Below are 26,363 nucleotides of genomic sequence, written 5' to 3'. Positions count from 1 at the left end.
GGACCCTTGGCGTGAGCCTGGCTGGGCGCCGCCCCGTGGAGGGGGTCGGGGTCGGGGGTCCCTGCCACTCACCGTCGATGATTTCGTCCTTCACTCTGTGAAGCTCCCGGACCACCTCCTCCAGGATCTCCTGTTGGGAGCAGGGCCTCAGGGTGAGGGTGGCCGTGGTCACGGGCAGGGAGGCCGGGCTCCCTTCAGAGCCACGTCCCTCTGTGTTCTCAGCGGCCCCCCACCCCGCACTGGGGAAGGGTGTGTGTGACAGAGGATGGGACACCCTGCGATGCCTCAGAAATACTTGGGAGAAGCCAGGGCAGCGCCCCCAAGAGGCAGGCTGGGAGGGCCCGGGGCCCTTTCCTGGTGAAGATGCATGTGGCTTCCCGCCCCCTTACTCCCCGCCAGCTGCCACCCTCACAGCCCCGAGAAGCCCCCAGGCCCGGCTCCTTCACAGCCCCTCTGGACAGACACACTCACCTGTTTCATCCGGTCCAAATCTAAGGCATCCAGGGCCACATCGTTGACACTCCCTGCCGGCTTCATCCTGGGGAGAGGGTGGCGGGGTGTGGTTGGGTGGGCATTGGGGGGCCGAGCTCGACAGGCAAGTGGGTGCCCAGTGCTTGCCCGCTGAGGGCCTGGCTCTGCCCTCTTCAAATGCTGCTGCTTTGGCACTTCAGAAAGGATTCTCACGCCCTGTCTCCACCTTGAGCAGGCCTCCTGGATACCATGAATGTATTTCCCAACCCAAGCGTCAGGACCTGGGGTCTCCCGACTTGACAGTGCTCACACGGAAGTGCCCATGCGTGTGGACGGCATTCTGAGCCACACGCTCCTCCCCTGCCCAACTCTGGGAAGAGGATGCTGATAAGCTGGTTCTCAGAGTGAGGGCTCTGATCCCGGCTAGACCACGGCCTGGGGAGAACCCGTGATGCTGGCATTAAACAGGAGACAACTGCTCAGCCCAGAGGCACCCATGTCTGACAAGAGCCAGTGGCCCTGGTGCTGGGGACCAGCTCTGCGTGTGGTTTTGCTCTTCTCAGGCAGAGGGTTCAATTCTGGGGACTGTCCTTTTCTGATGTTTCTGAACTAAGCTTAGCTGGCTTGAAATTAAATGTTTCCTGGACATGAATCCTCCCTGGGAAGTCTCGACAGGGGCTTCCCTGGAGGTCCGGTGGTTAGGACTCAGTGTTTTCACTGCCAGGGCCCAGGTTCGATCCCTAGTCAGGGAACTAAGATCCCACAGCGTGGTCAAAAAAAAGAAAATTTTGGCAAATGCTTTCACCTGGCCTTTCAAAGGAGAATCATGGTGCCGAGGGAGCACTTTCTGGATTCAGTTTCTCTCCCCACATGGAGAGAGAGGCAGGTTCAGGGAAATGATGTGGTCAGAGCCGCCTACAGGGATCATGGACGTGACAGCTGGTAGACATACACGTGACAGCTGGTGGACACACACCTGAAGCCAGTGGACACGTGAGAGCTGGCGGACACACGCGGACTGGGGGAGTGGACATGTGACAACCAGCAGACACACACTGGGGGAACTGGCACGACTGCCAGGCGTCACCATACAGATTAGGTCCGGCTGGTGTCCTCCGCAGCGGAGAACCGGCAGGACGCTGAAGCGCTGGTGCGGCTGAGACGGAGAACAGCGTGGAGGAGCCTCCACGTGGGCCAGCAATCCCCCTTCTGGGGATGCAGCCAGAGGGAACAAGCTCGCTGCTCCCCGCAGACGGCCGCACCCCACGTCCGCCGTGGCGCTGATCACAACTGCCACGACACGGAGACCCCCTGGGTGTCCACTGGCCGATGAGTGGATGAAGATGACGTCCTATCTGTATCTACGTGGGTGTGTATGCACACACGTGTACATGTATAGGTACACGCCACACACACTTATATAATGAAGTATTCCACGATGAGAAAGAAGGAAGTCCTGCTGTTTGTGACAACATGGACATGGTGCTGAGTGAGTAAGCCAGAGAAAGATCAATGCTGCGTGGTCTCACTTATACGTGAAATCCAGAGAAGCCCGTATTTAAACTGGGTGAACAACAGGGTCCTCCTGTGCAGCACAGGGAACTCTGCTCAGGGCCATGTGGTAGCCTGGATGAGAGGGGAGTTTGGGGGAGAACGGAAACAAGCAAAGGTATGGCGGAGTCCCCGTGCTGTGCAGCTGAGGCTGTCACAACGTTTCTTGTTGATCGGCTGTACTCCAACACAAAATAAACAAGTCTCGAAAAGCCAAACTTATGGAAACAGACTGGCCTGGTGGCTGCCAGGGGTGGGGGTGGGGGTGGCTGGTGAGGCTGCCGAGGGGCGCGAGGCTGCAGTAGCAAGGCGGGCAGGCCGAGGGGCTGAGCGCACAGCGCGGAGGCCGTGGCTGGAGGTGCTGCGTTGCGCACTTGGGAGGAGCACAGCAAGGAGGTCTGCGAGTTCTCACCGCATACACAGAGGAAGGTGCCTGTGCGAGGTCACGGATGTTTTAACCTGCCTGCCCGCGGTAATCATTTACAGCATCTAACACATGAAGTCACCGTGCCGGGCACCTTGAACTCACACTACATTAGATGTCAATTATATCTCAAGAAAGCTGGGTTGAAAAACCACGGAATGCCATGTAAATAAAATTTTAGTGGTCCAGTGCACATACCCAGATTAAAAAAGGAAAACATCTCTGGACGAACTCAGTGAAGAGGCCAAACGTGGTCCTGAGTAGGTGATTTTGGATCCTGGTGGGGAAAGAGGTCCCCTGCCCTGCTGTAGGTTCATAGTCCTTGTTTCAAGAGCAATTTTCCGGGGCACCTGGACAAACCACGTCACCTCTCTGGGCCCTGGTCCTCCCCTCTGGACAGCCCCCCAACCCCGACAGTGACCCCAACATCTCTGTGGGCCCTACAGTGGCTGCCCCCAGGGCACCATCTGTGAGTCTAGGAAGCACTCCAGCTCGGAGCTGGAGAACTTGCTTTCCCAGTGAGAACACCCTGGACAGTGTTCTCACCCTGAGAGGGACGCTTGGCTGCTCGGAACTTGGCAATCTGTCCTTGCTCCACCAGCAGGAAGCAGCCAGCTCTGCCGAGGGCTGCAGGCCGGCCCTGCCCACCTCACCTCCCGGGCCCTGATCTGGCTCCCGCCTGACGGGTTCACCTCCTGCCTCCTGCCAGGCGAGCGGCCCAGAGGCACTGCATTATGGCGCCCTGGCCCAGGGCGCACGGACCGCAGCCTGTGCGTGGGTCAAACCCGCGCCTTTCCCCTCAGTGTGCCTTGCTCCGCCCTCCTCACGTTCTACGCTGGCCAGCCACGCTGCTCTGCTTTCTGCTCTGAGTTCGCCAGGCTGGCGGCAGGCTCGGGGCCTCAGCACTTGCTGCTCCTTCAGACTGCAAGTCCGCCCCCCTCACTTTCTGCAGGGTGGGCTCCCCTCCTCCGTGTCCGCTCAAACACCGCCTCTGAGAAGCCCCCTTGCTGAAGCCCCTCTGTGCCCGGCACTGCCCACCACAGAACCCTTGGTATCTTCCCCCGAGCACCCGTGGGAACGCATGGTTGTCTTGTCTGTGGGTCTTTGCATGCGGAGACGAGCTCTGTGCAGGCAGGGACCTCACGCCTGGCCGAAAAGCTGGCTGACTCGGGACCCCCACAAACCCTGGCTGATACCGGGACAGCCCTCCCTGAGCACCTGTGTCTGTCCTCACCGCTCCTGCGGAGCTGGCCAGAGCTCTCTCTTGGCTGACTCAGCCAGACCAGGACCAAGCGCCACCTGCTCTGGGCTGTTTCCCTCCGATTCGTGATGGGCGTTGGAGACACCCCTTAGTGCGGGCTCTAGAAGCCTGCACATTCAGGCCACGCTCGGCCTGTGGTTACTATCTGATTGCCTGAGGTTTTTTTTGAGCGACCTCCTTTGCAAACAACCCATCCTGTTATCACCTCAGCTTTTGGTTTGGGAAACGTGGCCAGCATCTCCCTGGGAAGATGCAGAGGAAGCGGAGGAGGGTGGTGAGGGGCCAGCCCCGGGACTGTAGGCCGTGGGGCACAGCGAGCGCTGGTGAGGGGTACTTGCTGTGTGCGGCTGCCGTCCACACTCGACCACGCTGCGGGGGGGTGGTGAGCGGACCTCTGCGCAGGGTGGAGCAAGCAGCGGAGGCTGCAGAGGGCCCCTGGCTAGCCCGGTGTCCTGGCTGGCGAGCCCAGAGCTGGGACTGCACCTCCGCGGCTCCCCACGGCCTCTCTGGACAGTCACACCCCTCGGGCCTCAGGGCCCCCCATCGATGAGGGTGAGGAGGACCCGGCCTGCCCTGTCCCTCACCACGCACAGCCCGCCCTCTCCCAGAGATAGCTGTTAGATGACAACGCGGCAGGGGCCGAGGTGTTAGTTGGGGGAGGGGACAGAGGCGGCCCCAGAGGCGGGCGGTGCGGTACCTAGAGTGAGGCTGCGCCTGCAGGGGGTTCTTAGCTTCCGGGCTCTTGGCCACAGACGGGGTTCTACGCGGTGGGTGGAATGGAGCAGAGGTGAGTTGGCACCGAGGCCCGCCTGGGCCCCCGCCCTGGGTGCAGCGTGGGCTTCTGGGGCGGCTCACCTGGACAGCGAGGAGGACACGGGCTTCTCCGCTGAGCCGCTCCGCTCCCAGGGCTTCCGGCTGGCCTCTGTCGGTGGACGAAGCGCCTCAGGGCTGGGAGTGTGCCGTGGCCCCGCGCCCCGCAGCATCCCAGGCAGAAGGCCCCGCCCCAGGCAGAAGGCCCCGCCCCGGCTCCCGTGGCCCAGGCGGCCCTCGCAGGCCTGCCACCTGCGTCTCCCCAACTCAGGACGGGAGCCCCTGCTCCCGCAACTCGGTTGACCTGGTTTCAAGTCCTCTCCCCATGGCTAAGGCTTTCCTGGGAATGCGCCGGCTGGGCAGGGAAGCTCTGAACCAGGACCTCCAGAAGCAGCCTGTGCCCCCAGCAGTGGGCCAGGGGGCACAGGAAGCCCCTCGCCTGCACCCTCAGCGCACCCCACACCCGCCTTTGGGAGCCAGTGCCCCCGCCGTCCCCGGCTCCGTGGCTCTCCCCACACAATGCTGCTGGCTCTTTCCTGACCTGGCCTTGGAAGCTGATTAGTCTTTCCTTTTTCAAGTGCTCTTTAACTGCATTTCACTTTACTACGAGAGGTCCACTGAACTGAATGAGTTCCCTGACTTGGCAGGATGAGCAGAGAGGCAGAAGGGAAAGCTCCCTGGGGCAGCAGGGGCCAGCTGCTCTGAGCTGAGCCTGGAGGCCGCGGGCTGACCCTCGCTGAGCCTGCAGGGTGGACCCGGGAGCAGGACCACACCCGAGCTCTGGCACGTGGCCCGGGGCACACCGCTTACAAGCACTGAGCTTCTAACTAGGAACTCGCAGCCCCTCTGCTGGGACGTGAGGCGTTCACGCGGTCACTCACCAAGAATCGTGGCACTGCCTGAGGAGAGGCCACAGACCCCAGCCTCACAGGGAGGCTGACGAGCCAGCAGAAGGGCAGGACGTGAGGCCCAGGTGGCCGCAGAGCCGTGCCCCAGCGAGCTGCCAACAGCGGGCATGAGCCTCTCGCCACAGGCTTCCTGTTTTCTCTCTGTCCCTCCCGGCCCCACCACACGCTCAGGAGCACAGGCCTGGCTCAGAGCAGACCCCAAGACGTTTGCTGAATGACTGAGGGACCAGATGCCGTGGCGTCTTCCCACCACACAGCCTGAAGGCGCTCTTCTGACCACACCCGTTCAGAGCTCGGACCAGGTTACGTCTGCTTTGCAGGCCTCATCTGGCTGACTGCTCAGCGAGCAAGGCTCCCTGGTGGTGACCATAACATCCTGGTGTTTCACAAGGAGCACCCTGGCGTTTTGACTGCGGTATTTACATGCTCCTCTTCAGAGCAGGGCCCAAGGCCAGGAAGCTGAGCCTCCGGTCCCATCTTCCCCACCCCTCCTAGGTGTGGGCAGGCCCGCTGGGGAAACAGCTGGATGGGGGAGCTCTCTCCCCCAGGATGCCCTGCACATGTTCAGGCTCCGACTGCAGGCGGTCGCTAACAGGGGTCGGGGGAGCTTCCTTGTAAGATGGCAGGGCGCCCCGCCAGCGCAGCCTCTGCTCATCCGCCAAGTGAGGCCATGGGGGTCAGATCATCTTCCTGTGAGAGCCCCTCCCACTCTAGGACCCCATGCCTGGTGCAGGCAGGGTGGGCCCCTTACCTGACGGGTTGGGGGGCTGCTGGCTGGCTGCTCGGGTCCCCGGAGATGGAGAGGTGCTGGGCTCTTCCTGAAACGGAAGAGAAAGGCTCTGCTGCCGATCTGGTTAGGAAGGCCGGCTGGGTGGGGACTTTCGGGCCAGGTCATCTAGGAGACCGCAGTTTTCCAAAGTGTTACTTTTACAGTGAGACCACCATGGTGCTTCACTAATGAAAACCCCAGGTTTCCACCCCATGGCAGTTGGGGAAGAAGGCTGCAGGGAGACACAGCGGAGAGTCAGGACAACTGCTCACCCCTGGCCTCCGCACCGAGCACTGACCTCGTGACTGTCAGGAACCCCCACCTCGTATTTGTGGGGTGCGTGAAGAGAGTTCTCGGAGTCGCTGATTCAGGGGCAAAAGAATGTGCTAGGCTGTGGATCTCCAGAGGAAGACCCACAGGAAGACCCTAGGAAGATCTCCTGAGGCCTCTCGCTGTGAGAGAGTGGAGTTAATGAAATTATGGAAATCAACATGTGTGCCTGGGGACCAGGACCCAAAGGAAACAGGCCAGAGTGGGAGATATTATGGGTGAAATTAGAGTAACTGGAAAATAAACCAGAAAAAAATTTTAACATCATCCTATTATTTCAAAAATAACTAATAAGACTGCTCCCTATATAAAGGGAAGTCCGGCTTCAGCTGCAAGCTGGGAAGAGCCCCCCTACCCCCACAGACCCCTTCGCCAGCCGCCTCGCAGCCTGGGGGCTGTGCTCTTCATGCCTGGGACACATCCTTAGAGCCCCGTGGCCAGCAAGGGGTTAGTAGCCCCGCCCAAGCCACCTGACTCCACATTCGGGAGTGTGGAGTTCTCCCGAATGTGGAGGGCTCCACATTTCCTTCTTGAAACTTTGTACATGTTCGGTGAAGATCTGGAAAATACTGAAAAGTATAGAAATGAAAAAGCCAGGGACTCCCCTGGAGGTCTAGTGGTTAGGACTGACTGCTTTCACTGCTGAGGGCCCAGGTTCGATCCCTGGTTGGGGAACTAAGATCCCCAAGCTGCGCAGTACGGCCAAATAAAAGAAAAAAGAAAGGCCAGGAGCCAGTGTCCCTGGCCACATTGCACTCGCTGTGCTGTGCGGGACCGTCCCAGCCCTGGAAGAGGCTGCGCCCATGTGGGCGGGGCCTCCCGGCCGCATGCAACCAAGCCTAGAGGCCTACAGAGAAAAGGGAGTCAGAGGAGGAAAACTCTAACCTTGGGGTCAAAGATTTCTCCTGGGTCCCTACTCTTTTCCTAGTGGCTCAGACAGTAAAGCATCTGCCTATAATGCCAGAGACCTAGGTTCAGTTCCTGGCTTGGGAAGATCTCCTGGAGAAGGGCATGGCAACCCACTCCAGTGTTCTCGCCTGGAGAATCCCATGGACAGAGGGGCCTGGCGGGCTACAGTCCATGGGGTCGCAAAGAGTCGGATACGACGGAGCACTTCCACTCCTTCTCTTCCTAGAGCCCAGGGAGCTGGGGCTGGCGGTGCTGGCTGGAACCCGCCAGCCTTTGGAGGCCTGTGACTACGCCCAGGCTCCTGGCCACACAGGCCTCTGCACTTGGAGGCATTCAGGCAGAGCCAGCTGGATGGGCTCCACACCTGGTGCAAGGCATGCGGGCAGGGGAACGTGCACGCGTGGTCCTCGCAGGGCTCACATTCTGGCAGCAAGGAGCGAGGAGACGAGACACACATGTGTGCTGAGAGCTGAGCAGAAGCACAGCAGGAAGAGGTGCCCAGGGACCAAGCTGCAGGGAGCCTTACCTAGTCTGGGGTCTGGGAGCCCATTTCTCAGGGAGCAACGCTTATGCAGAGACGTCCAGACTGGGGAGGAGTCAGCTGTGGGGGCCGAGGGGGCTGCACGTGCCTAGGCTGGGGTGAGGGGGTGGGAGGGCCGCTGGCAGAGCTGGAGCCCTGGGCCTCGCCTGGCGAGCCTCACCCAGTGGCACGGAAGTGCGCGCGCCCTGGCATTTCTGTCACTGAGATGCAACCTGTATGCTGTCTGCAATTACAGGCTAAACTTAGTGGTTTTAGCAGGAATCTGTTTTTACAGGGAAAGCTTAACACACAGGACAAAAGTGTTAGCCGCACTAGGTGGAGGCAGGTACGTGGAGTTCTGGGTGGACAGACGGGACTCCAGGATCCTGATCCGGACAAGCGCCTGAGGCTCAGGGTCCTTTGCCCAGCTCATCCGAGGCTCTGCTGGAATCGACGGACTCGAGTGACATCTTTTAGGAGTAGAAATAAATAGGAACAGCCCTGGTCTTGAAGCAGATACCCCCTACCGTGACTGCACCCGAGTCTGTCGAGGAGACCTGTTCGTGTGTCTGAGCTCCCCAGGCTCCAGGCCCTCTCGTCGCGACACTCCCGACTGGACCCTGCTTCTCTGCCTCCTACCTGCCTCTCCCACGAGGCTGCCAGACGCTCAGTGAGTGCAGACCTGCCCTGTGGTGCAGGGGGATGGACAGGAGTCCCCCTGCCCTCCTACAATCACCCAGTGAAGGATCTATCATGTGATTGTCCAACCCCCGGCACCACAGGGCCTGGTGTGTCCACACGGCACGGGAAGCCAGGGCAGGCTGGCGGTGGGTGCACTTACTGTTTGGCTTTCGTCTTCCTTCTTATCAGCCGGCTTGTCTGTCTGGGAGGCTGCTTTTCTCCTAACACAGAAGGGAGAAGACACACCATCAGCCCCGGAGGTTTCCACACTGACCGGATGCCTCTTCTGTGCGGACATGGTCCTAAGAAGCCCCTTGCTGGGGTCTAACCCGTTTCGTGTGGAGGAGGTAACTTGTCCAGGCACCTATCTGGCCTGGGGTGATGCCTGAGTGACTGTGCAGGCCTTCTGTGCTGGTCCCAGGACCCTGGATGCCAAACTGGTCTGGCAGGGGAAATGGGGACACTCGCATCTCTGTCTGCAGCACCTGAGGGGCAGGAGGCTGGTCCACACCCCGTCCCAGTCAGAAGAGCTGGGTACAGCTATGGCCTCAGAACACCCAGGCCTGGCTGCGAGGGGCAAGACAGCCCCCAGCCCACAGGTCACGCTGTGGACATCCCACCTGCGGGCCACCTGCGGGAGAAGGAAGCCTGCCTGTCTCCCTGAAGTCCCCTGCCTCGGAGCTCAGCAGCCACGCCCTATCAACCCGGATGCTGCCAAGAGCTGCTTAGGAAAGAAAGGCTCCGACAGACGCCTCTGGTCACTGACAGCACCCCCCAGGGATGAGCCCCTGCTCAAACACCCTGAAAACTCCCTGCTCTCTGCTGGCCACACTGGGCACCGACATCTGACTAATTCTCAAACCCACACGCAGCAGCCTCTCTGAAGCTGCCAGAACGCACAGTGCTCAAGAGCTCACAAGAGAGCTGCCCGTCAACGGGGAAACTGGCCTGATGGAGGGAGCGGCCACCAGCGGGCTGTCCCCGTCGAGGGACCAGCCCTCGCTGCAGCCTTCTCAGTCACACTGGGGCCCCTTCTTCGTTGGCTCATCCCGGGAAGGATGGGTCCTCCCAGAAACCCGGGAATCGTCCCCGACATCATCTTCCCGACAGTGTGCCCGCTCAGTCCTGCCTCTGCATTTGTTTCTGGGCTGGCTGTCCTGTCTTTATTTCCAACGCTGGGTGCAAGCACCCTGGCTCCTCCCTGGCCGGCCACTGTGCCCGTGACATTGCGCCTGCCCAGAGCCAGGTTCAGTCTTCCAAGAAAACACAGCAGACCAGGCCCCTCCAGTTCCGTGGAGACTTCCTGCGCCGGGCACCTGTGGACAAGATGCCCCCGCCTGGGAAAGGGTGTGGGGCAGCCCTTCGAGGGAGGAGCCAGCAACTCTGCCAGGACCTTCATTCAAAGAAACAGCCCATGAGGGCATCTCATTGGCTCCACTTGACATCCAATGCCGAGCGGGGCTTCATGGGGCAGCGTGACGGCTCCTTGCCGGTCGTGTGGGGTTTGTATAAACTGCGGGCCCAGCTCTGCACCAGCCATCTGGCGTCTCCCTGGCTCACTGGCCTTTTCCTGTTCTCAGAAACTTCCTCTCCGTTTGGTCCAAACCATCAAGGCAAAGCTGTTACTATGAATGCACTGGCGTCGGACTTGGAGTGACTGTGCATATATTGTTTTTAAAGAAAATCTTCTATTTTTAACGTGGGGCTCCCCTGGAATGGAATCCAACCTGCCTGCATGACGAGGCTTGCTCCCCAGTTCTCCGGTGCCCGGGTGAGCCAGGGCGCAGGGCCCCATCAGCGTACCCCTGCTGCCACCCCACATCCACAAGTACAGCCCGAGCTCTGCGACCCCCCCCACAGGAGGCTGACTGATCGCTCCACCTGCTTGGGATTCAGCTGGGGACCAAACAAGTGTGGATGGGAGTGGAGGCCTGGGCCCCGGAACCAACCAGGACGTGGGGGCACTGCTGCTCCGTCCCTGGGGGCTCCGGCCACCCGGTCACTCCTCCTGGGGGCCCTGTAACCACCCCCACAGGACACGCCCCATCATCACCCATTCCCCAGGGGGAATAGTTTTCTTTTTCCCTGAGAATTTATCTCCGAAATTATCTTCAAATTTCTCTCTGCTCAGGACAAGGCTGGGACATGGCAGATACTTTGAGACGAACACTTGTTAAACTGAAATGAGGAAGGCTTTAGACTTGAGAGGACTCCTTTCGGCTCAATGTCTCAGGCTGACCCCCAGAGAAGGCAAAACCTGAGTGACAGTCCCCCTCCTCGGCTGAAGCCAGAGGGACAGTGGCTGCTGGTTGGGGAGGGTGGTGCTGTCCACCTCCCGCACCCCCGGGCCGGGCATTGGGAGCAGGAGCCTGAGACAAGTGGCTGAGCTGGGGTCAGTCGACACACCCACCTCTTGGCCAGCAGCTTGTTCATCTCTTCCATGAGGCCTCCTCCGCCACCCCCACTGCTGGCCCGGTTGGCGTCAGACTTCGAGGACCCGCTGGGACTGGAGCCTCCGGATGCATCTTCTGGCTAAGGGGAGAGGGCGCTTCAGGCCGGTGACTTGAGGGAAAAGGGGCTGGGTGTGACAGCAGAGCGGGAAGAGGCCAGGCCAGGCCAGGCCCTCTGGTCCCATCTCCCCAGCCCCACCCACTGGCGACAGAGTCCAAAGGGCACCATCGACTGGAGGTCACTGTTCGCAGACACGCCCTGGGTCCACTGGCTCACGGTCAGCGGCCTTGATGAGGCTGGTATGACCTGAGGGGCAAGGGGGCACTACTCTGTATCAGAGGTGCCCTTTAGCACGCACGCATGGCCTTCCAGAAGCTCCTCCTGCCAGGACACTGGGGAAGGCTGGGGAGCACCGGCTGAGCCTGAGGAAGCTGATGGATTTAAACTCAGCAGACCCAGGGCCTGAGTCCAAGCTGCCGCTGGTGACCTGCGTGCTCTGGACAAGCTGTTCACAAGCCCGGCCCTGGTTTCCTCGTCTAGGAGGGTGGCAGCTCCAGCCTCACGCAGTGCCGCCCCAGCTCTCTCGAGAACCAGGGAGCCGGGACCGAGGTGGCAGGAGGTGCTGTCTGGTTGGGGAGGGTGGTGCTGCTCCCCCCGGCAGGGAAGGGTCCCCCAGCCTCGTCCTCCCCCCACCCGCCCCTGGGGCCCACGACGCTCACCCGCTGGACTCGTCTCAGCTTGGCCCCAGCCAGGGCGGCGGCCAGGCCGGACACGGAGCTCTCGTCGTGGCTGGTGCCCTGGGCTCCTCCGGCCGGCAGTGGGGGTGGGGGCGGGGGTGTGGCTCCCGTGGGTGGCGGTGGGACAGGGGGTGGGGGTGGGGGTGGAGGGCCGCTACATGAGAGGGGGGCGCAGGCTGCAGAGGACGGGTGCCCTGGCTGGAGGCTGGGTCCTGAAACACAGAGGTGAGCCCAGTGAGTGCCCAGGCCCTGCTGGAGCCTCCTGGGGCGCTCTTCTGCGTACGAGGAACGGCTCAGGGTCACCTCTTCCAAGAAGCCCCTCAGGAGGCGCCTGCTACTATCAGTCTCTCCCGACACCTGGGGCCTGGCTGGACCCAGTGTCACATGTTGGCTTTGCACCCCCGCGCTCCACTGACTTCCTATTGTTCAGCGGTGGTCTTCCAGGGGAGAGGAAGCCCTCTGGTGCCCAAATGGTATCTCTTTTTCCCCCTCTGTTCCCCCTCGGTACTCAGCACCCTCCTAGGCACTGGCAGCTGTCAGTCCCCGAGATGCAACGGGGACCCGCCCCCTTGGCCTCGGGGGACGGCGGCAGGGCCGATGGGGGCATGTGTCCAGGAGTGGCGCCGCGGGCTGGGCAGTCCTGTCCCCGACCCCCGTCCACCACCCGAGTCTCTGTTGCCTGCTGGGCCCTGTGCAGGGCGTTGGGGACCAGTAACCGCGGGCTCCATGCTCTCAGAGCTCACGGCCTGGTGGGCAGCAGTGAGCCAATCACAGGCCTGCACGTCTGTCACTGCGGAGGGTGACAAGTGCCGCCAGGAGCAGGCACACAGCGCTACCCTGGCCTGTGAGGAGGGGCTCCAGCTGGCCAGGAGCCCACGGAAAGCTTCCTTAGGGAAGGACCAACCATGCTGGGACAGCAGTGAGGTCTGGTGAAGGGGGCACGGGTGCGAGGGAGGCGGCGGCCCCGGAGGAAGTGAAGGAGCTTCAGGAGGGGCACTCGCGGGGTGATGGGCCTGCAGGGACCGGGCCTGCGCACCTGGAGGCCGGGCAGGGAGCCCGGGTCGTTCAGCGTGAAGGGGAAGAGCTGACACGGCGACAGGGTCAGGTCCGAGTTAGAAATGTGGGGTGTGGCCGGCACCGTCCGGGGCGGGGTGGCCCCGTAGAGGGGATGCTCTCACCTGGGGCCGAGGCTCTTCTCTCGAGAGATTCCTGGCGCTGCTGGTGCTGGTGCTCCATCACTTGTCTGAGAAGTGGCCACAGCGGAAGGAGAACAAGTCTGAGTCAGAGCCTGGGCTGCAGAATCAGGCTTCCCGGTGCCCCCGGGGCTCAGCAGCGAGCCCGCCTCGTCCCACCCTGGGCTCTGGCTGCCGGGCCTGCAGTCCCTGCTTACACAGGCTGAGCTGTGACCAGCCCAGATCCCCACCCAGGGCAGCGCCAGCAGCCCATGGACGCTGACACCTGGGCAGGGAGCCCCTCACGAGGCTGAAGTGACCATCTGGTCGAGTGACCAAGCTTCCCCCAGGCTGGACGAGCTTGCCTGGTGTCTGGAGGCCTCAGCAGACACGACCTCAGGGCCACCCACGCCCACTGCACCTGGCTTAGCTCCCTAAGCCCACGGGAGGCTGTGTGGCTGTGCCGGGTGACCTCAGCAGGGACAACCTCCTGGCTCCTGACAGGAGGGGCCCTGGGTTGCTCTTCAAGGCTGGCTGAGTGAAGACACGGGCCCACAAGCACGTGCACAGAGTCTGGGGCTGCCACGCCAGTGCGGGAGGGGCTCAGGAGTCACGTGGACTGTGGGTGGCAGCGCGGCTTGAACTGCCGACGCTGAAGGCCCGTCTCAGGGTGCAGGGCCCAGGACTGCTCTGAGGGCTACTGTGCTCCTGGGCGGGAGGCGGCAGGGCACCCGCAGAGAGAGAGGCCGCGGCCGTGCCTCTGCACCGCCGGTTCCCAGTGCGCGGGTGTTGGGCTGGCTGCTCCGGGTGTGCTTGGTGGGGACTAAGCACGCAGGGCTGCCAGCGCGTTCACCTTGGAGGAGGGACAGGCGACACGCGGGGCTCACTGCGCGGCCACTGAGCAGCAGAATGCTTTCCGGTTCCCACTCTGGGAGTCACGGGAGAGCTTTTCCCCTTTCTTGGGCCTAGATGCCTCTCCATAAATAAGAACACGTGTCATGGGTTCTTGGAAGGATTGTGCCCAATATCTAATAAATACTGAAAAAGGCCCTTCTGACACTAAAGATGTTTGAAAAACTCCCAGCAGCATCTGCATTAAGCTTCTCCATCCAAACTGCCAAAACATCACCCCCAACTCCAGCTGCTCCAGCAGGATCCACGTGCCCCAAATCCCTCCACGAGAAGAATCGGTCTTCTGTGGACACAGGCTGCTGGTGGTAAGACAAGATGGCTCCGTGCTGGGCTCACTGCGTCCCTCGTGGGCACCACGCAACCTCTCCTGGCCTCCCTCCGTCCTGACCAGCAGGTCCCTGCTCTGGAGTCTGATGCCTGCGGTCACAGGATGACCTCCAGGGGTCAGACAAAAGTGAACCGCCCTCTGCAGCCAGTGGCCCTGGATGCTGGACTTGGCAGTGGTGATTCTCCAGCTCTGAGAGCCGGAGTGCAGGCCGTGTGGGACCTCCGTCCCTCTCAAGGAGGCGGCCTGGGAGCTGGCAGAGGGCTGGGCTGGGGCCAGTCCTGGTTCTGCTCCTAACTTCTGCTCCCCTTCTCTTCTCTCGCCTTCAGTGGCTCACGTGAGAAACAGCAGGGTAATGATAACCCCTGAGGGCTAACGTGAGTGTTAAAATGAGACAAGGTGTGCAAAAGCCCTAGTAAGCCACACAGTATTCTTCTGAGAGGCTAGGGATGAATAAATGGGAGCCTCTGTGACCCGAGTCTAGGAGGCATGTGCCCGTCTTTCCCTGGCTAATGCTGCCATCTGCCAACAGGAGGCTAAGGCCCAGGGTCACGAAGTCCACTGTGGGGGCCAAAGGCTCTCAGGGCAGCGGACAGGCTCCAGGCGAGGACCCTGACGCCTCAGCCAGGGGAGGGCCTCCCAGCCCGGACCTCGGGCTCTGCCTGAGCCTGGCCACAGGCCCAGCAGTCAAGTCCTTTTCCGCTCCCCTGGAGAGGATGTGGCCCAAGCGTGCCTCCTGGCACGGCTCCACAGAGTCGGGGTGCCAGGCCCTTAGAGATGCAGAGCCCCTGCCCAGCAGGACAGGCTCACGGCCTGGCCGTTCTCTGGCACAGGGACTGGGGAGTTGGCGGCTCCTTAGCCACCGCGACGTCTCCTGTAACTTCACGACAACAGCGCTGCCCGAGACACTCAAGATGCGCCACCCTACCCCACGGGAGCGGCCTCCTCCGCAGGCCGGCCCCACGAGGATGAGGACACAGCCCGGCCTGGCGACCCATGGGCAGCTGTAGCCCAGAGCGCCCTCGCGGCCTCTGTCTGCTTCAACCCCCGCTGCAGAGGCCATGCGGGGCACCCGCCAAGGCCTCCAACGAGAGACCAGGGCTCACAAGGCCTCCAGACAGATACAAGACGGGGGCCTAGGATGGGCTCAGTCAGGCTGGCCTGGCAGGTCACATGCGGCCCCGGCCATATCCCCAGGTCCCTGGATGACAACCTCCTAATACACCTGGGAGGGAGATCATAAGTGGACGGGCCGGGACTCTTGCCAGGCTGACGGTGAGGCTCCAGAGTCAGCGGTGCCCTCGCTCTGTGGAACCACATGCTCATGTTGTCGCTGGCAAAGTGGCAACCAGCTGCCTCCTCTTCCTCTCTGGTCAGGCCTGTGCTCCCGCCCCTCGCCTGGGTGTGCCCTCCACGCCGGCCCTGCTGGGGGGAGTTACCTCCTCTGGATGTCCATCTCGTCGGGAGAGGGGCCATTCTGCACCTGACGCTGGCTGGAGGGGCCTGTGGGGAAGAGAAGCACAGAGGCACGGGGGTTACTGGGGAGAGAACTCCGGGGGCTGGCCCCGCCTCTGCCCCCTGCCCCCCAGGAGATGGTTTCATGCTGGCTCTCAGCCTCGCGACGCCCTGGCCCACCCCATCCTCTCATCAGCCCTCTGTCCCCTTTCTTGTGGGTCTTCCCGTGGAGCCACTTCACAGGGTTCAAGGTCATCCCTTCTCGTGTTGACCCCTCTCTCCTTCCCCTCAAACGGCACGTGCGGCTGCCACTTCGCCCTCAATCCCCTAACCTCGAACTACAGTCCCTCCACTTCCCACAAGGCCGTTCCAACTTGGAACTGCCAACCCAGTGGGTCCATTTTATTCCGCCTTGTGAGCAGGGGAGCGATCTCCCAGCAGGAAGAGTCGGGGCGGGGATTTCAGCCCGTGGCCCTCCCCACGGCGGGATGCCCTCCTGCCTGCACCCAGGAGCCTGGAGGTGCGGCGAGGGCAGGTGACAGGGGCAGCAGAGGACGAGTGAGCGGCCGTGGAGCCTTCCGGGCCATGTTCCTGCCCTTGACCCTGAAGGCAGGGGCCCGGCAAGGGCTGCCGCGCATGCCTCAGACAGGGGCTGCTGCTGTGTTACATTTACAACAAAATCGGGCTTTGGCTCCAATCTGAGAGAGAGCCGACTCTTCCTTCTTTCAGCTGGCTCAGGTGTCACCGGGGAACTGCAGGCAGTCAGGGCGGCGGGGGAGGGACCAAGGCAAGCTGGCCTCATGCCTCGCTGCCGAGATGGGGAAGGGGCGTCATCTCCAACCTAGGATGAGGGGCCAGCAACGCTCAAGAGCAAGACAAAATCCACAATGGGCAGGCCTGTCCCACAAGGCGCTTCAAGCAGCTGGGAGGTTAGCCGTGTGTCCCCTGGAGCGGGGCACGGCAGGACACAGGGTAACAGAATCCCCAAGCTGAAACAGGTCACCCCCTGCCCCACACCAGAGCCCTTGGTGCCTCCAGGCCGCTCTCCCGGCGACGGAGGCCTGACCTGCCAAGGGAGCGGGTTCCTTCCGACACGGAGGCCCCACCCTACCCACACCCACGAAGGCCTGATTCCCACCCCTAGGGGTGATGACACGGGTGGAATCTTGTTCTGTTTTTCTATACTTGACAGCCCGTTCTGTGCCGGAAGCTTGCTTCCATACTCGGCAATACCCAGCCCTGGGCCCTGCCATGTGCTTCGGTCAAGTTTTCTGCGAGCCTTGTCTACTGCTTCCTGGCCCGTGTGGACGCTTTGGCTGCGAAAGAGGAGGGTCCAGGCGGAGGGCAGTGGGCCAGCTGCCTGATGGCAGGAAGCCCACCCAGCACTGTGGGAACATTCCTCCCCGGGAGACCCTGCCTTGCTGGGCACCCACTGCTGCACCCGCTCGGGCAGGAGATAAGACGCCTGAGGGCTCTCTACAGAGGTGACTACATACACATGTATATCTGGTGACACACAGAAGTGAAAGAAACACTAGTTTTCTCTCTCTGTCTTTAAACACCCTTTTCCTGCTCTATTTATTCAACATACAATAATTTTGCTCCTTTTAAAAACCGGTTTGTCAATATGTTCAGTATAGGTGTTGGGAGAATTTTTAAAGATTAATAAAGAAAGAAACAGTCCCAATTAAAAAAAAAAAATCTGCGGTGGAGAGGAGGTCTTTTTCTCTCCTATTCCATGAGTCCCAGGCCTGAGGGCTCCTCTCCTCCTTGCTCTCAGGAAACCAGAGCCAGAATATGAGAACAGTGCTTTACCGCGGCATCAAGGCACTTTTCTTAATTTAACTTACATTTACTTTAATTCTCACAATCCCAACAGACAGTTCCCAAGATTTGTAACAGGTGTGGGAACGGCCCAGCAAAGGTTAAGTGACAGAGCTGTCAGCAGCAGAGCCTGGCCCAGACTACCCGAGAAATGCCACTTCCTTTCTTAAATTCAGCTGCAGAATGTCTACTGAGACTGGCCTCAAGGATGAGGCGTGCAGAGGGCAGCCTGGCCGGAAGGGCCCTGGGTGAGGGGTGCAGCCCCCAGACAGCGCCCGGGCGCTGCCTGGCATCCACGTGGCGGGCAGTGCTGCCCACTCAGCCTGGTGTTTGGGGATCAGGCCTGATGCCTGGGCTCCTGCCGAGTCCCGGCCTCAGCTGCCGGGCCTGGATCGGCCCGTGTCTGAGCCCGTGCTCTGGAGACCCTGCCTGGCTGGGGCCAGCCCCGCCACGCCAGGACCCCGGCTGGCAGCGAGATGCCTGGCCTGGATTGGCCCGTGTCTGGATCTTCCCCCTTCTGGGGCTGAGCCCGTGCTCTGGAGACCCTGCCTGGCTGGGGCCAGCCCCGCCACGCCAGGACCCCGGCTGGCAGCGAGATGCCGTGGAGGTTCGGGGCGTGCACCCCTCGCTCTCCTGGCGCCATGGCTGGGCCTTTAGACACTACGGAGCAGGGAGCGATGCCTCTGGCTGTGTACGGCCTTCGTTCCTCTTAACTGCTGGACACGTAGGTTGGTTCTGAGCTGCGAGGGTCCTTTGCATCGGGACGCGCACGCCCTGTCTCAGGGCGAGGGGTCTGTCCAGGGTCACATGGGGCGCGTCTCTGTCTTGAGGGTCCATTCCACTCACTGGCCATGTGCCCTGCGGCAGAGGCGCGAGGATGGGGAGGAGGCGCTGCCCTCCAGAAGGTCTAGGGCCCTTGGGACGCTCGGGCAGAGCCGCCCTCAGTGCTTCCTGCTTTGAAACCTCAGGGTGGGAGTGCTGGGTGGCTGTCACCACTCCCGTCTGGCCAGGGTCCTGTGTCACTTCCCGGTGGTGCAATTAGAAGCCAGGGTGGAGGCCCGCGTGTCTCCCCTGCCCCAGAGCCGTCTCAGGCCAGCCGTGCCCCTGCCTCTGGGATCCAGGTGGGGACACTCCCCCCTCATATCCCAGCAGGGCCCACACACCTCTCCCTCCCCGCGTGGCTGCCTCAGCCTCTCTTCTGGACCCTTGCCACTATCAACCGAGGGGCCCTCAGCCTCTACCCTCTTCCCTTTCTCCACGTTCATCTTCCACCCGACACAGGAAGACACAAGCCTGACCCTTACGGGTCCAGGTCAAGCCCATCCCCACGGTCACTGCTCCTGGAGAGCACCCCCCGCCCCCAGTAGGCCCTGGGTACCCGCTCACTAAGCCCGCACCGCCTTCGGTGCGCCCCTCCCCGACTCTGTGGGCCCCCCGTTACCCCCGGGCACCTTCCTCACTGCCAAGTCTTCAAGGCCCAGCTCTGCAGCTGCCCATCCAGGAAGCCTGTCAAGATCTGCCTGCCCCCCACCGCTTGATGCCCAGGGCCTGTCTTACAACACCGCTTTCTAACTGATACCACCCTGACCAGACGGCCGGTCTCCTCTCCCTCCGAGACCCTGAGCTTCCTGAGGGCAGGGCGAGTGCGCCTCTCACTTGGCGCTCAAGGCCGGCTCACGTCAGGTGCTTGGTGTGCTTTACTGAACTGAGCTGGGGAGGCCCCAGGGAACGTGTGCTCACCAAGCCCAGGGAGAAAGCCCAGGGGAAGGAACGGGGCTGAGCTTCTCGGATGAAAGTAAGACCGACCGAGAGGTGAGCCACAGGAACACAGGGCTCCCCACAGCCATGCCTGCTCAGAGGAGAGGCCGACCGAGGTGCGGGGCCCAGGCTCACCACTCCCCGCTGGGAGTGGGTGCTGGCGGCTCTGAGGGGCAGGGGACCTGCCCCGGGCCGCGGGGCTCAGGCAGCTGGCCAAGTCTGGGAGCTCCAGACGGCCCTCGCCCTTCTCTCTCACTTCAAACAAGTTTTGCGAAGTCATAATCAAGAGCCTGACTCGCACTGCAGACAGGTGAGAGGAAAGCGTGACGGGGGACAGGGACCCAGCGTCGGGAGAGGCAGGGGCCTGTTTCTGGCGTCCTGTGGGTCCCGCCCACGGCAGCAGGGCTCACACCCTGATGAGCCCAGGCGGTGGCGACTGCACACAGAGCAGGGCCGGCCTGGCCTGAGTCCTGAGGACAGAGGGAAGCAGTGGACTTCCGGCCCAGAGGCCCATGGTTCAGCCTCAGGTGGAAGGCACGTCAGACGCCCACTCTTGCAAGCTGCTGGCCCGGACGACACCCTTCCACCCCTGGGGTCACGAGCTGTGGGAACACGGAGGAGAAGCAGAGCCGGAGGCGGGGGAGGCTGGCTAGTCTCGGGGCACCAGCCCACCCAGAAAGCGGCCACAGGGGAGTGGAGGCGCCGGAGGGGTGGGAGCTGATGGCCCTACAGCGAGTCGTGTGAGTGACCGAGGGTCCTGCCGCAGGCTAGACTGGAGGGGAGGGCAAGGCCGGAGGTCTGAGGTCAGACGTCAGACTTGGGGCAGGCCCTCAGCCCCTCACCTGTGAGCAGGGTGAGCGACCCCCGCCCTCCACAGGGAGCAGGGCAGCTGGCAGGTCGGGTGAGAGTGCCTGGTGTGGCGTCCCTGGCCTTGTGGCTGACATTCCAGGGTGAGGTGTAACCACCAGGGACGCTGCCCCGGTTCAGCAGAAAGGCGCTGGGGGAGCAGATGGCTGAAAAGCTGGATGCACAGGATCAGGCTTCCGGGAGAAGAAACAAAGGGGCTGACCCTGCAGCCCGCCCCAGCCTTGCTGAGGGGGCAGGGGACAGGCAGGGCAGAGGTCACGCTCCATGGTGCAGGGGGTACAGCCCGGGCCCCTTGTCCCCGAGGACATGGAGACATGACATGCGCCCGCATGTGCAGGATCCTGGCGCACAGCCGTCGAACTTCACCTCCAGGAACCTAACTGTCGGGTTCTCCTCGTTCCCAGTGCTTACTGCAGTTCTTGGCACCCGGTCAACACTCGACAAATATTTATTGAATAAATGAAAGACTGGGCCCCAGGCAAACTGTCTCACGATCAACAACTAGAGACAGAGTGGGTGGCTCCTTCTAGAGCCCTCCCTCCGGCTAGAAAACTGTCCTGGGCCAAGCTGGGGGCACGCCGCTCACGAGGCAAACACGCCTCCCACGAGGCAAACACGCCTCCCACGAGGCAAACACGCGACCGACCAGGGGGCCTGTGGTCACCAGCGGCGGAGGCACTGGGCATGCACGAGGGGGTGGGACACGGGGAGACAGGACTCGGGCATATGCAGCAGCCGCCAGGGTGCTGAGCTAGCCACCCAGATGCCACTCACGTCACCCTCAGCTCATCCCCGGAGCCGGGCACGCTTCCGCATCCTACCCTAAGCAAGCTGAGAGGAGAGGACGCCAGGACTGCCCTCCGTCCGCAGGGACTTAGCGCCCGCAGACATTCGCCACCTCCCGGGGAAAGGAGGGTGGGGGACCAGACAGGAGGAGGGGGCAGAGGGTCCTGAAGAGAGGGTGGGACGCGCTGAGCAGAGAAACAGCCTGGGCGGGAGCGTGAGCGGGCCAAGAGGCAGGGTGGTGGCCAGGTGGGCAGAGGGGCCTACCCTGGCCTGGTGCCCTGGCCGCCCTTCTCAGCAGGCACCTGCCCTGCGCAGCCTCTCAGCACCAGTGTCCTCGGGGAGGGAGACAGCGGGTCGGCCTGCCTGCTGCCATCCTCCCGACCACGCGCAGGTGCCCTGCACATGCAGTACTTGGGCAAGGTGTGGGCAAACCAGCCCACCTGACCCAGCAGGCAGATGTGGACCCCAGGCTCTCAGGTGTGCAGACCCTGAAGGGATCGAGGGAGGAGAAACCCCAGAGGCAGCCCTGGGTTCCCCTGCAGCGAGCACTGCTCCCGGCAATCCTGGTCGGAACCAGACACTGGCCTGGATGGTGGACAGCGAGGCTCTGCTCCCCCCGCAGCCCCTCTCGGCCCCCACTCCTGTTTTCCAGCCCCTTCCCATTCCCGGCTGGCCTCTCTGGACCGTTTCAGATTGTACAATCCCCTCTGGAGCGAACCTGGAGCCAGGAGACCCAGCTTCCTGCCGGAGTGCAGTGCTCTCTAGTTAAGCCTCTCACCTTCCAGGATTCTACAGGTGAGGATGGGACCGAGGATCGCCCCGCTCTTGTTCGCTACAGTTTCAAAGGACAGGATGTTCACAGAGGCCATCCCGGGGCTGTGGGATCCTCTCCCTCCTTCTGAACTTCTATGTACCAGCAGGCCGCACCACCTTGTAATAGAGTCCCCACAGAGGGGACAAGTACTCAGCTGCGACTCCTCTCCGAGTCTGGCTGTGCAGGGAAAGGCAGGCCTCACGGCTCCTGCCCCAGGTACTGCACTTCTGGTTGCCCAGCCAAGGTGGGCGGACGAACTGAGGCAGCGCTGACGTGCCTCCTCCCGAGAAGGATCATCCTCCAGAGACCTGTTAACATGCGTGGGGCCCCAGGACACCCACCCAGCTGCTGGGACACAGGGAGGGGCTAGGTTCCAAGCGGCCTCTACTTGCAATCCCCTGGGCCTCCAGAGAGGATGGAACCCGAGACCCCAGCAGCGCCAGGAACCACGGACGCAGCACCTGCTCAGTGGCGCTGATGGAATTCCTGGCCAGCGAGCAACAGCCACCTGGCCCGCATTGGGCAGAGACCCAAGCCCCCCAGACTCCCCACCTCTCTGCAGGCTCATTCTCTTGTTTCCCGAGGCACCTCTGTCCTGCACGGGCCCAGAGCCAGTGAGCTCTGAGATGGGGTGCAGCCTTCTGCTCTGGTGTTGAGGCTCATCCTGCCAAGCAAGTGGGAGTCCTCGCTGGAGCGGGGCCTTGATCTGGGCTGGCCATGGTCTTCAGAGCCACCCTGCCAAGGCCCCACAGAGCTGGGACCAGCGCCTAGCACAAGTGTCAGCAGCCCAGGGCTCTGTCCACACCAGCACGCTGATGCCCAGCCCTGCTTAGACTGACAAACAGACAGACAGACAGCTAGCTGCCTTGTCCCCTGTGCTCACGAAGCCTGGGGGGTGGGAGGCTTGCCCCACTTCCCGAGCTTGGCTCAACAGCAGACAAATCCTGACTGCCGCCACCCTGCCAGTCTGCTTCTTGCTTAAAGTCAGCCTTGTGTACTTTTCAGCCCACTCCTTACCAGTGAAATTAGGCTCGGAGGAGCAGCTGATAAGTGGGGCAGCTGGCTTTGTTTTCCTTAGGTCACAGAGCCAGACGATTTATCACTGCGTTGATAAATTAATGGTTTATCACAGACGATAAGGACCCCTCCTCTGGGTCATTTTCCACTGCAAGCCTCTAGCATGCCCTCAACCCTTGGCCCGCCAGTTACAGCTCGACCCCAGGGTAACCAGCAGTTAAAGCTCTGTCTAAGCGGCCAGTGTCAAAAAACGACCTGTAGACCCAGAAGGTCAGCGTGGGCAGATACACAGGCTGCAGCTCAGAGAGGGGCAGGCTGCCCAGGACCACACAGTGAGAAGCAACCCCTAGCCTCGCAACTAAGCACCAGTAAGTACCCCCACCCCGGAGGGGACAGGCCCCTTCACTCTGACCGTGATGGCAGGAGGCCCGTGTGCCAGCGAGAAATGTCCCCTCTCCTGGTGTAGAAGGGTCCTGAGGTGGGGCAAAGGGAGAGACCTGCTTGAGAACACATCTGAACTGGGACAAACGGAGCTGGAACCCAGGCCTCCCAGCTTCCAGGCCGGGACGCCGTCAACCAGCCTGCTCAGTCCCACTCAGCGCGGTGCTCGGGACAATTACTGCCCGAGTAAGACATTTTTTTCCTCCTTTTCTTAATAAGCTCCATTCAGGACTTAAACAAACCTCGAAAAGAATCTCAAACAGGATAACGTGCAATAAAATTGGTCAGGTTTATCATGCAAAGGACCTCTGCGCCATTTCCGTGATTAAGCTGCTCAACTGTTCAGGGCGGAGCCTGCCGGACCTGTGTCACAGATGCAGGGAAACTGAGGCTTGGAAATGGTGAGCGACTTCCTAAGGCCACAGGCGCCCCATGCAGACGGGGCTGCTGGGACAGGAGCCCACACTGACCACCGCCGAGTCTGCTACCTGCCGTGGTGGCCCGCCCCTCCTGCAAGGCCTGAGCCAGAACAGCACCTCAACCCTCCAACCGTTGGTGAAGGGACTTGGTCCCAGGACCCAGGGCTCTGCCCCTGCCCCCACCCCACCCCAGCAGCTGGGAGTGAAGCGGGAGGGCCAGGGAGGGGCTCCCGTCACCTACAGCTCACTCTGCAGAGGATGGTGCAGGGGCAGGGGCAGGGGCAGTGGGAGGTCCATCCCTGCTGACCACTGCGGGGCCCCGGGGAGCCGTCCGGGAGGCGCACCGCTCGCCTCCTGCCCACTCACCTCTCCTTCCTCCGCCGCTGGCCTGGGCTCTGGGAAACCGATACGCCGGCAGCCGTCTGACGGGCTTCACCGCGTCAATCTTTAATGAGGCTTCCCAGCCAACCTATCAGAACCCTCCTGTCCACCTGATTCCCGAAAGCTCGGGGGCCCATGGAGGAGGGGCCCGACCCCTGGTGGGGCCAGCCCGCGGACCCCGCTGACACCACGTGTCTTCCAGAAGCCTCTCCTGTCTCCTGGGGACTGTGGGGAGGGACTGGGTGGGTGTGGATTCAGAGAGATCAGGTGACTGACCGAAGGACGAGCCCTGGGCACTGCTCTGTGTGGCCGCCCACTCCCCCCAGGTGCCTCTTGCAGTCGCTCCCCTGGGGTCCCAGCCAGCCTGCCTGTCCTGTCTTCTGTTGCGGCCCAACCAACAGCCTGGACTCTTCCACTGCCCGGACCCCTTTCTGGGCACCTATGGCACAGGGGCTGTTCCTTCCGCCGTGAAGGCTCCTTTGCCCTCCCCGGCTGACAGAGGCCCAGGGCCCTCCAAGCCCTGGCTAAGAGGTCTCCGACTCCATGCCGCCTCCCCCAGCTCCTTGGCTGGCAGGAGGGCTGGTTCCTCCCCTCTCTTGGTCTCAGACTCTTTCCTTGAGTTTCCACATGAAACAGCAGAAAGCAGAGCCCTTCTCTGCTGGTCCCTGCACAAGAAGCACCGTTTCCGCAGGTCCTGTGGGAAATGCTTCCTTTGGGACGTTAGCGAGGCCTCTTACAGGCTAACCTGCTTCCCCAGCCTCCTCTCTCCCCACCGGTGACCTGTGCAGCTCAGGCACCACCTCCTTTACCACGTTCCCTTGTGGATAAAAAACAGACATGTATGAATCTGTGAGGTACCACACTAGACTTTGAAGGAATCTCAGATCCCCCAGACTTGCTGCCTAGGAGGGGCTTAAGGCTGGCGCCTCCCCAGCCCCACCCATTTTCTCCCTGACCCGGGGCTCACAAAGCCTTGCCTTTCAAATCTTTCCCTGGATGATGAACACGTGGATTCTACTGGGCTTTGGGGCCTGGGGCGGCAGGTCGTCTTCCCTCTTTGGGACTTAATCTTCCCATCTGAAGGGCTGAGCCAGAGGAGGTGTCAAGGGGCTGGGAGCAGTACCCCACTTCTCAAAGCGTTTACCACATGCCTGGCACTGTTCTGAGAGCACGGGCCTGGAGCTACCTGGAGCTAAATTTGAGTCCCGGCTCTGTCCTCTGACCCTGGGCATGCTCCTGAAGGGCTCGCCAGGTGGCGCAGTGGTAAAGAATCCGCCTGCCAATGCAGGAGTCAGGGGTTCAGCCCCTGGGTGGGGAAGAATCCCTGGAGGAGGAAAAGGCAACCCACTCCAGTATTCTTCGCTGGAGAATCCCATGGACAGAGGAGCCTGGGAGGATACAGTCCATGGGGTCGCACAGAGCCGGACACGACTGAAGCTCTTTGACCCCGGTTTCCGGTCTGAAACGCCCGAGAGCATCGCTTGTCTGGGCTGTGGATCTTCAACGCGGCCTAGAGTCTGACACAGCGCAACTCAGCCCTGCCAGAGCCCCCTCCTCTTAGGTAATCCTGAGTGACCATCATTTCATGTTGGCGTTAAATTCTCATAACACATCCCAGGAGCGGAACTGTCATTACCCCATCAGGCCAGGGATGCCCAGAGAGATGAGAAGCTTGCCTGCGGCGAGTGAGTGACACAGTCAGAACCAGAACCCAAACCGCCCGCAACCAAACCCCCACCCCCGCGGCTTATAAGCCCGGGCGGTGCCTGTCCACACGTTGTCTCTTCTCTCTTCAACAAGGATTTATTCCAAGTTTTCTGCTCCCACGGAGAGAAGGTATTTCTAGACGAGATCAGGTAAGTTATCCGCCAGTTATCTGCGGTCTGGCTGACCTTCAGCCGTGCCTGAGTCCCTGAGGTCACAAGGCAGGGCCGCTCCTGCACTCTGCGGCGGAGGCCAAGCCACGCTGCACAGCCGACCTGGAGAGGCCCCGTGCCCTTGGCAGACCCTTCCACCGCTCGGTGGTACTGAGATATATGCAGAAACAAGAGGGCACGGATCACCCTCTGGAGCATCGGTTTTACTGAAGGGGAAGTAACTCCAAACAGGCAAGGAGGGACAGATATGTAAAATGGGCATGGGGGCTTTTACGACACACGGGCCAAGACCCGAAGGACTGCGACTGCAAGTCGCCTGCGGCTCCACCGTGCACCAGCCCAGGACAGGGGGATCCTGACCGCACCCAAGGCCCTGTGACCCGCTCTCCTAACCTCTGCTCTACCACAGAGGTCCTGCGTCCTCCAGATGTGCCTTGTCTTTCCCACCTTTCTCTGGCGCTTCCTCTGCCTGTGGTGTGGCCCGTTCCCGCCT

At 61.7% G+C, this 26,363-nt stretch overlaps 1 protein-coding gene across 9 annotated transcripts in view; it reads right to left on the bottom strand.

Annotated features, from left to right (window-relative positions):
* Positions 1–26,363, bottom strand: part of EVL (Enah/Vasp-like) — a 147,513-nt gene that overhangs the window by 1,538 nt on the left and 119,612 nt on the right. For 4 of the 9 annotated variants that reach the window (XM_018066035.1, XM_018066037.1, XM_018066039.1 and 1 more), the window contains exons 4-13: positions 15,671–15,734; positions 13,001–13,065; positions 11,805–12,034; positions 11,045–11,166; positions 8,795–8,855; positions 6,177–6,243; positions 4,563–4,629; positions 4,405–4,467; positions 472–538; positions 73–130 (exon numbers count right to left, since the gene is read on the bottom strand). In XM_018066035.1, coding sequence (XP_017921524.1) covers positions 73–130; positions 472–538; positions 4,405–4,467; positions 4,563–4,629; positions 6,177–6,243; positions 8,795–8,855; positions 11,045–11,166; positions 11,805–12,034; positions 13,001–13,065; positions 15,671–15,734 — 864 coding nt within the window. Of the gene's footprint in view, positions 1–72; positions 131–471; positions 539–1,276; positions 1,448–3,060; positions 4,468–4,562; positions 4,630–6,176; positions 6,244–8,794; positions 8,856–11,044; positions 11,167–11,804; positions 12,035–13,000; positions 13,066–15,670; positions 15,735–26,363 lie in introns of those variants that run through there. The other 5 variants (XM_018066036.1, XM_018066040.1, XM_018066034.1 and 2 more) reach the window with 3 other exon arrangements.

Source organism: Capra hircus, chromosome 21 (genome assembly GCF_001704415.2).
Source record: "Capra hircus breed San Clemente chromosome 21, ASM170441v1, whole genome shotgun sequence".
NCBI lineage: Eukaryota > Metazoa > Chordata > Mammalia > Artiodactyla > Bovidae > Capra > Capra hircus.
The sequence above is the reverse complement of the archived record's forward strand: the minus strand, read 5'-3'. Positions and strand labels throughout refer to the sequence as shown.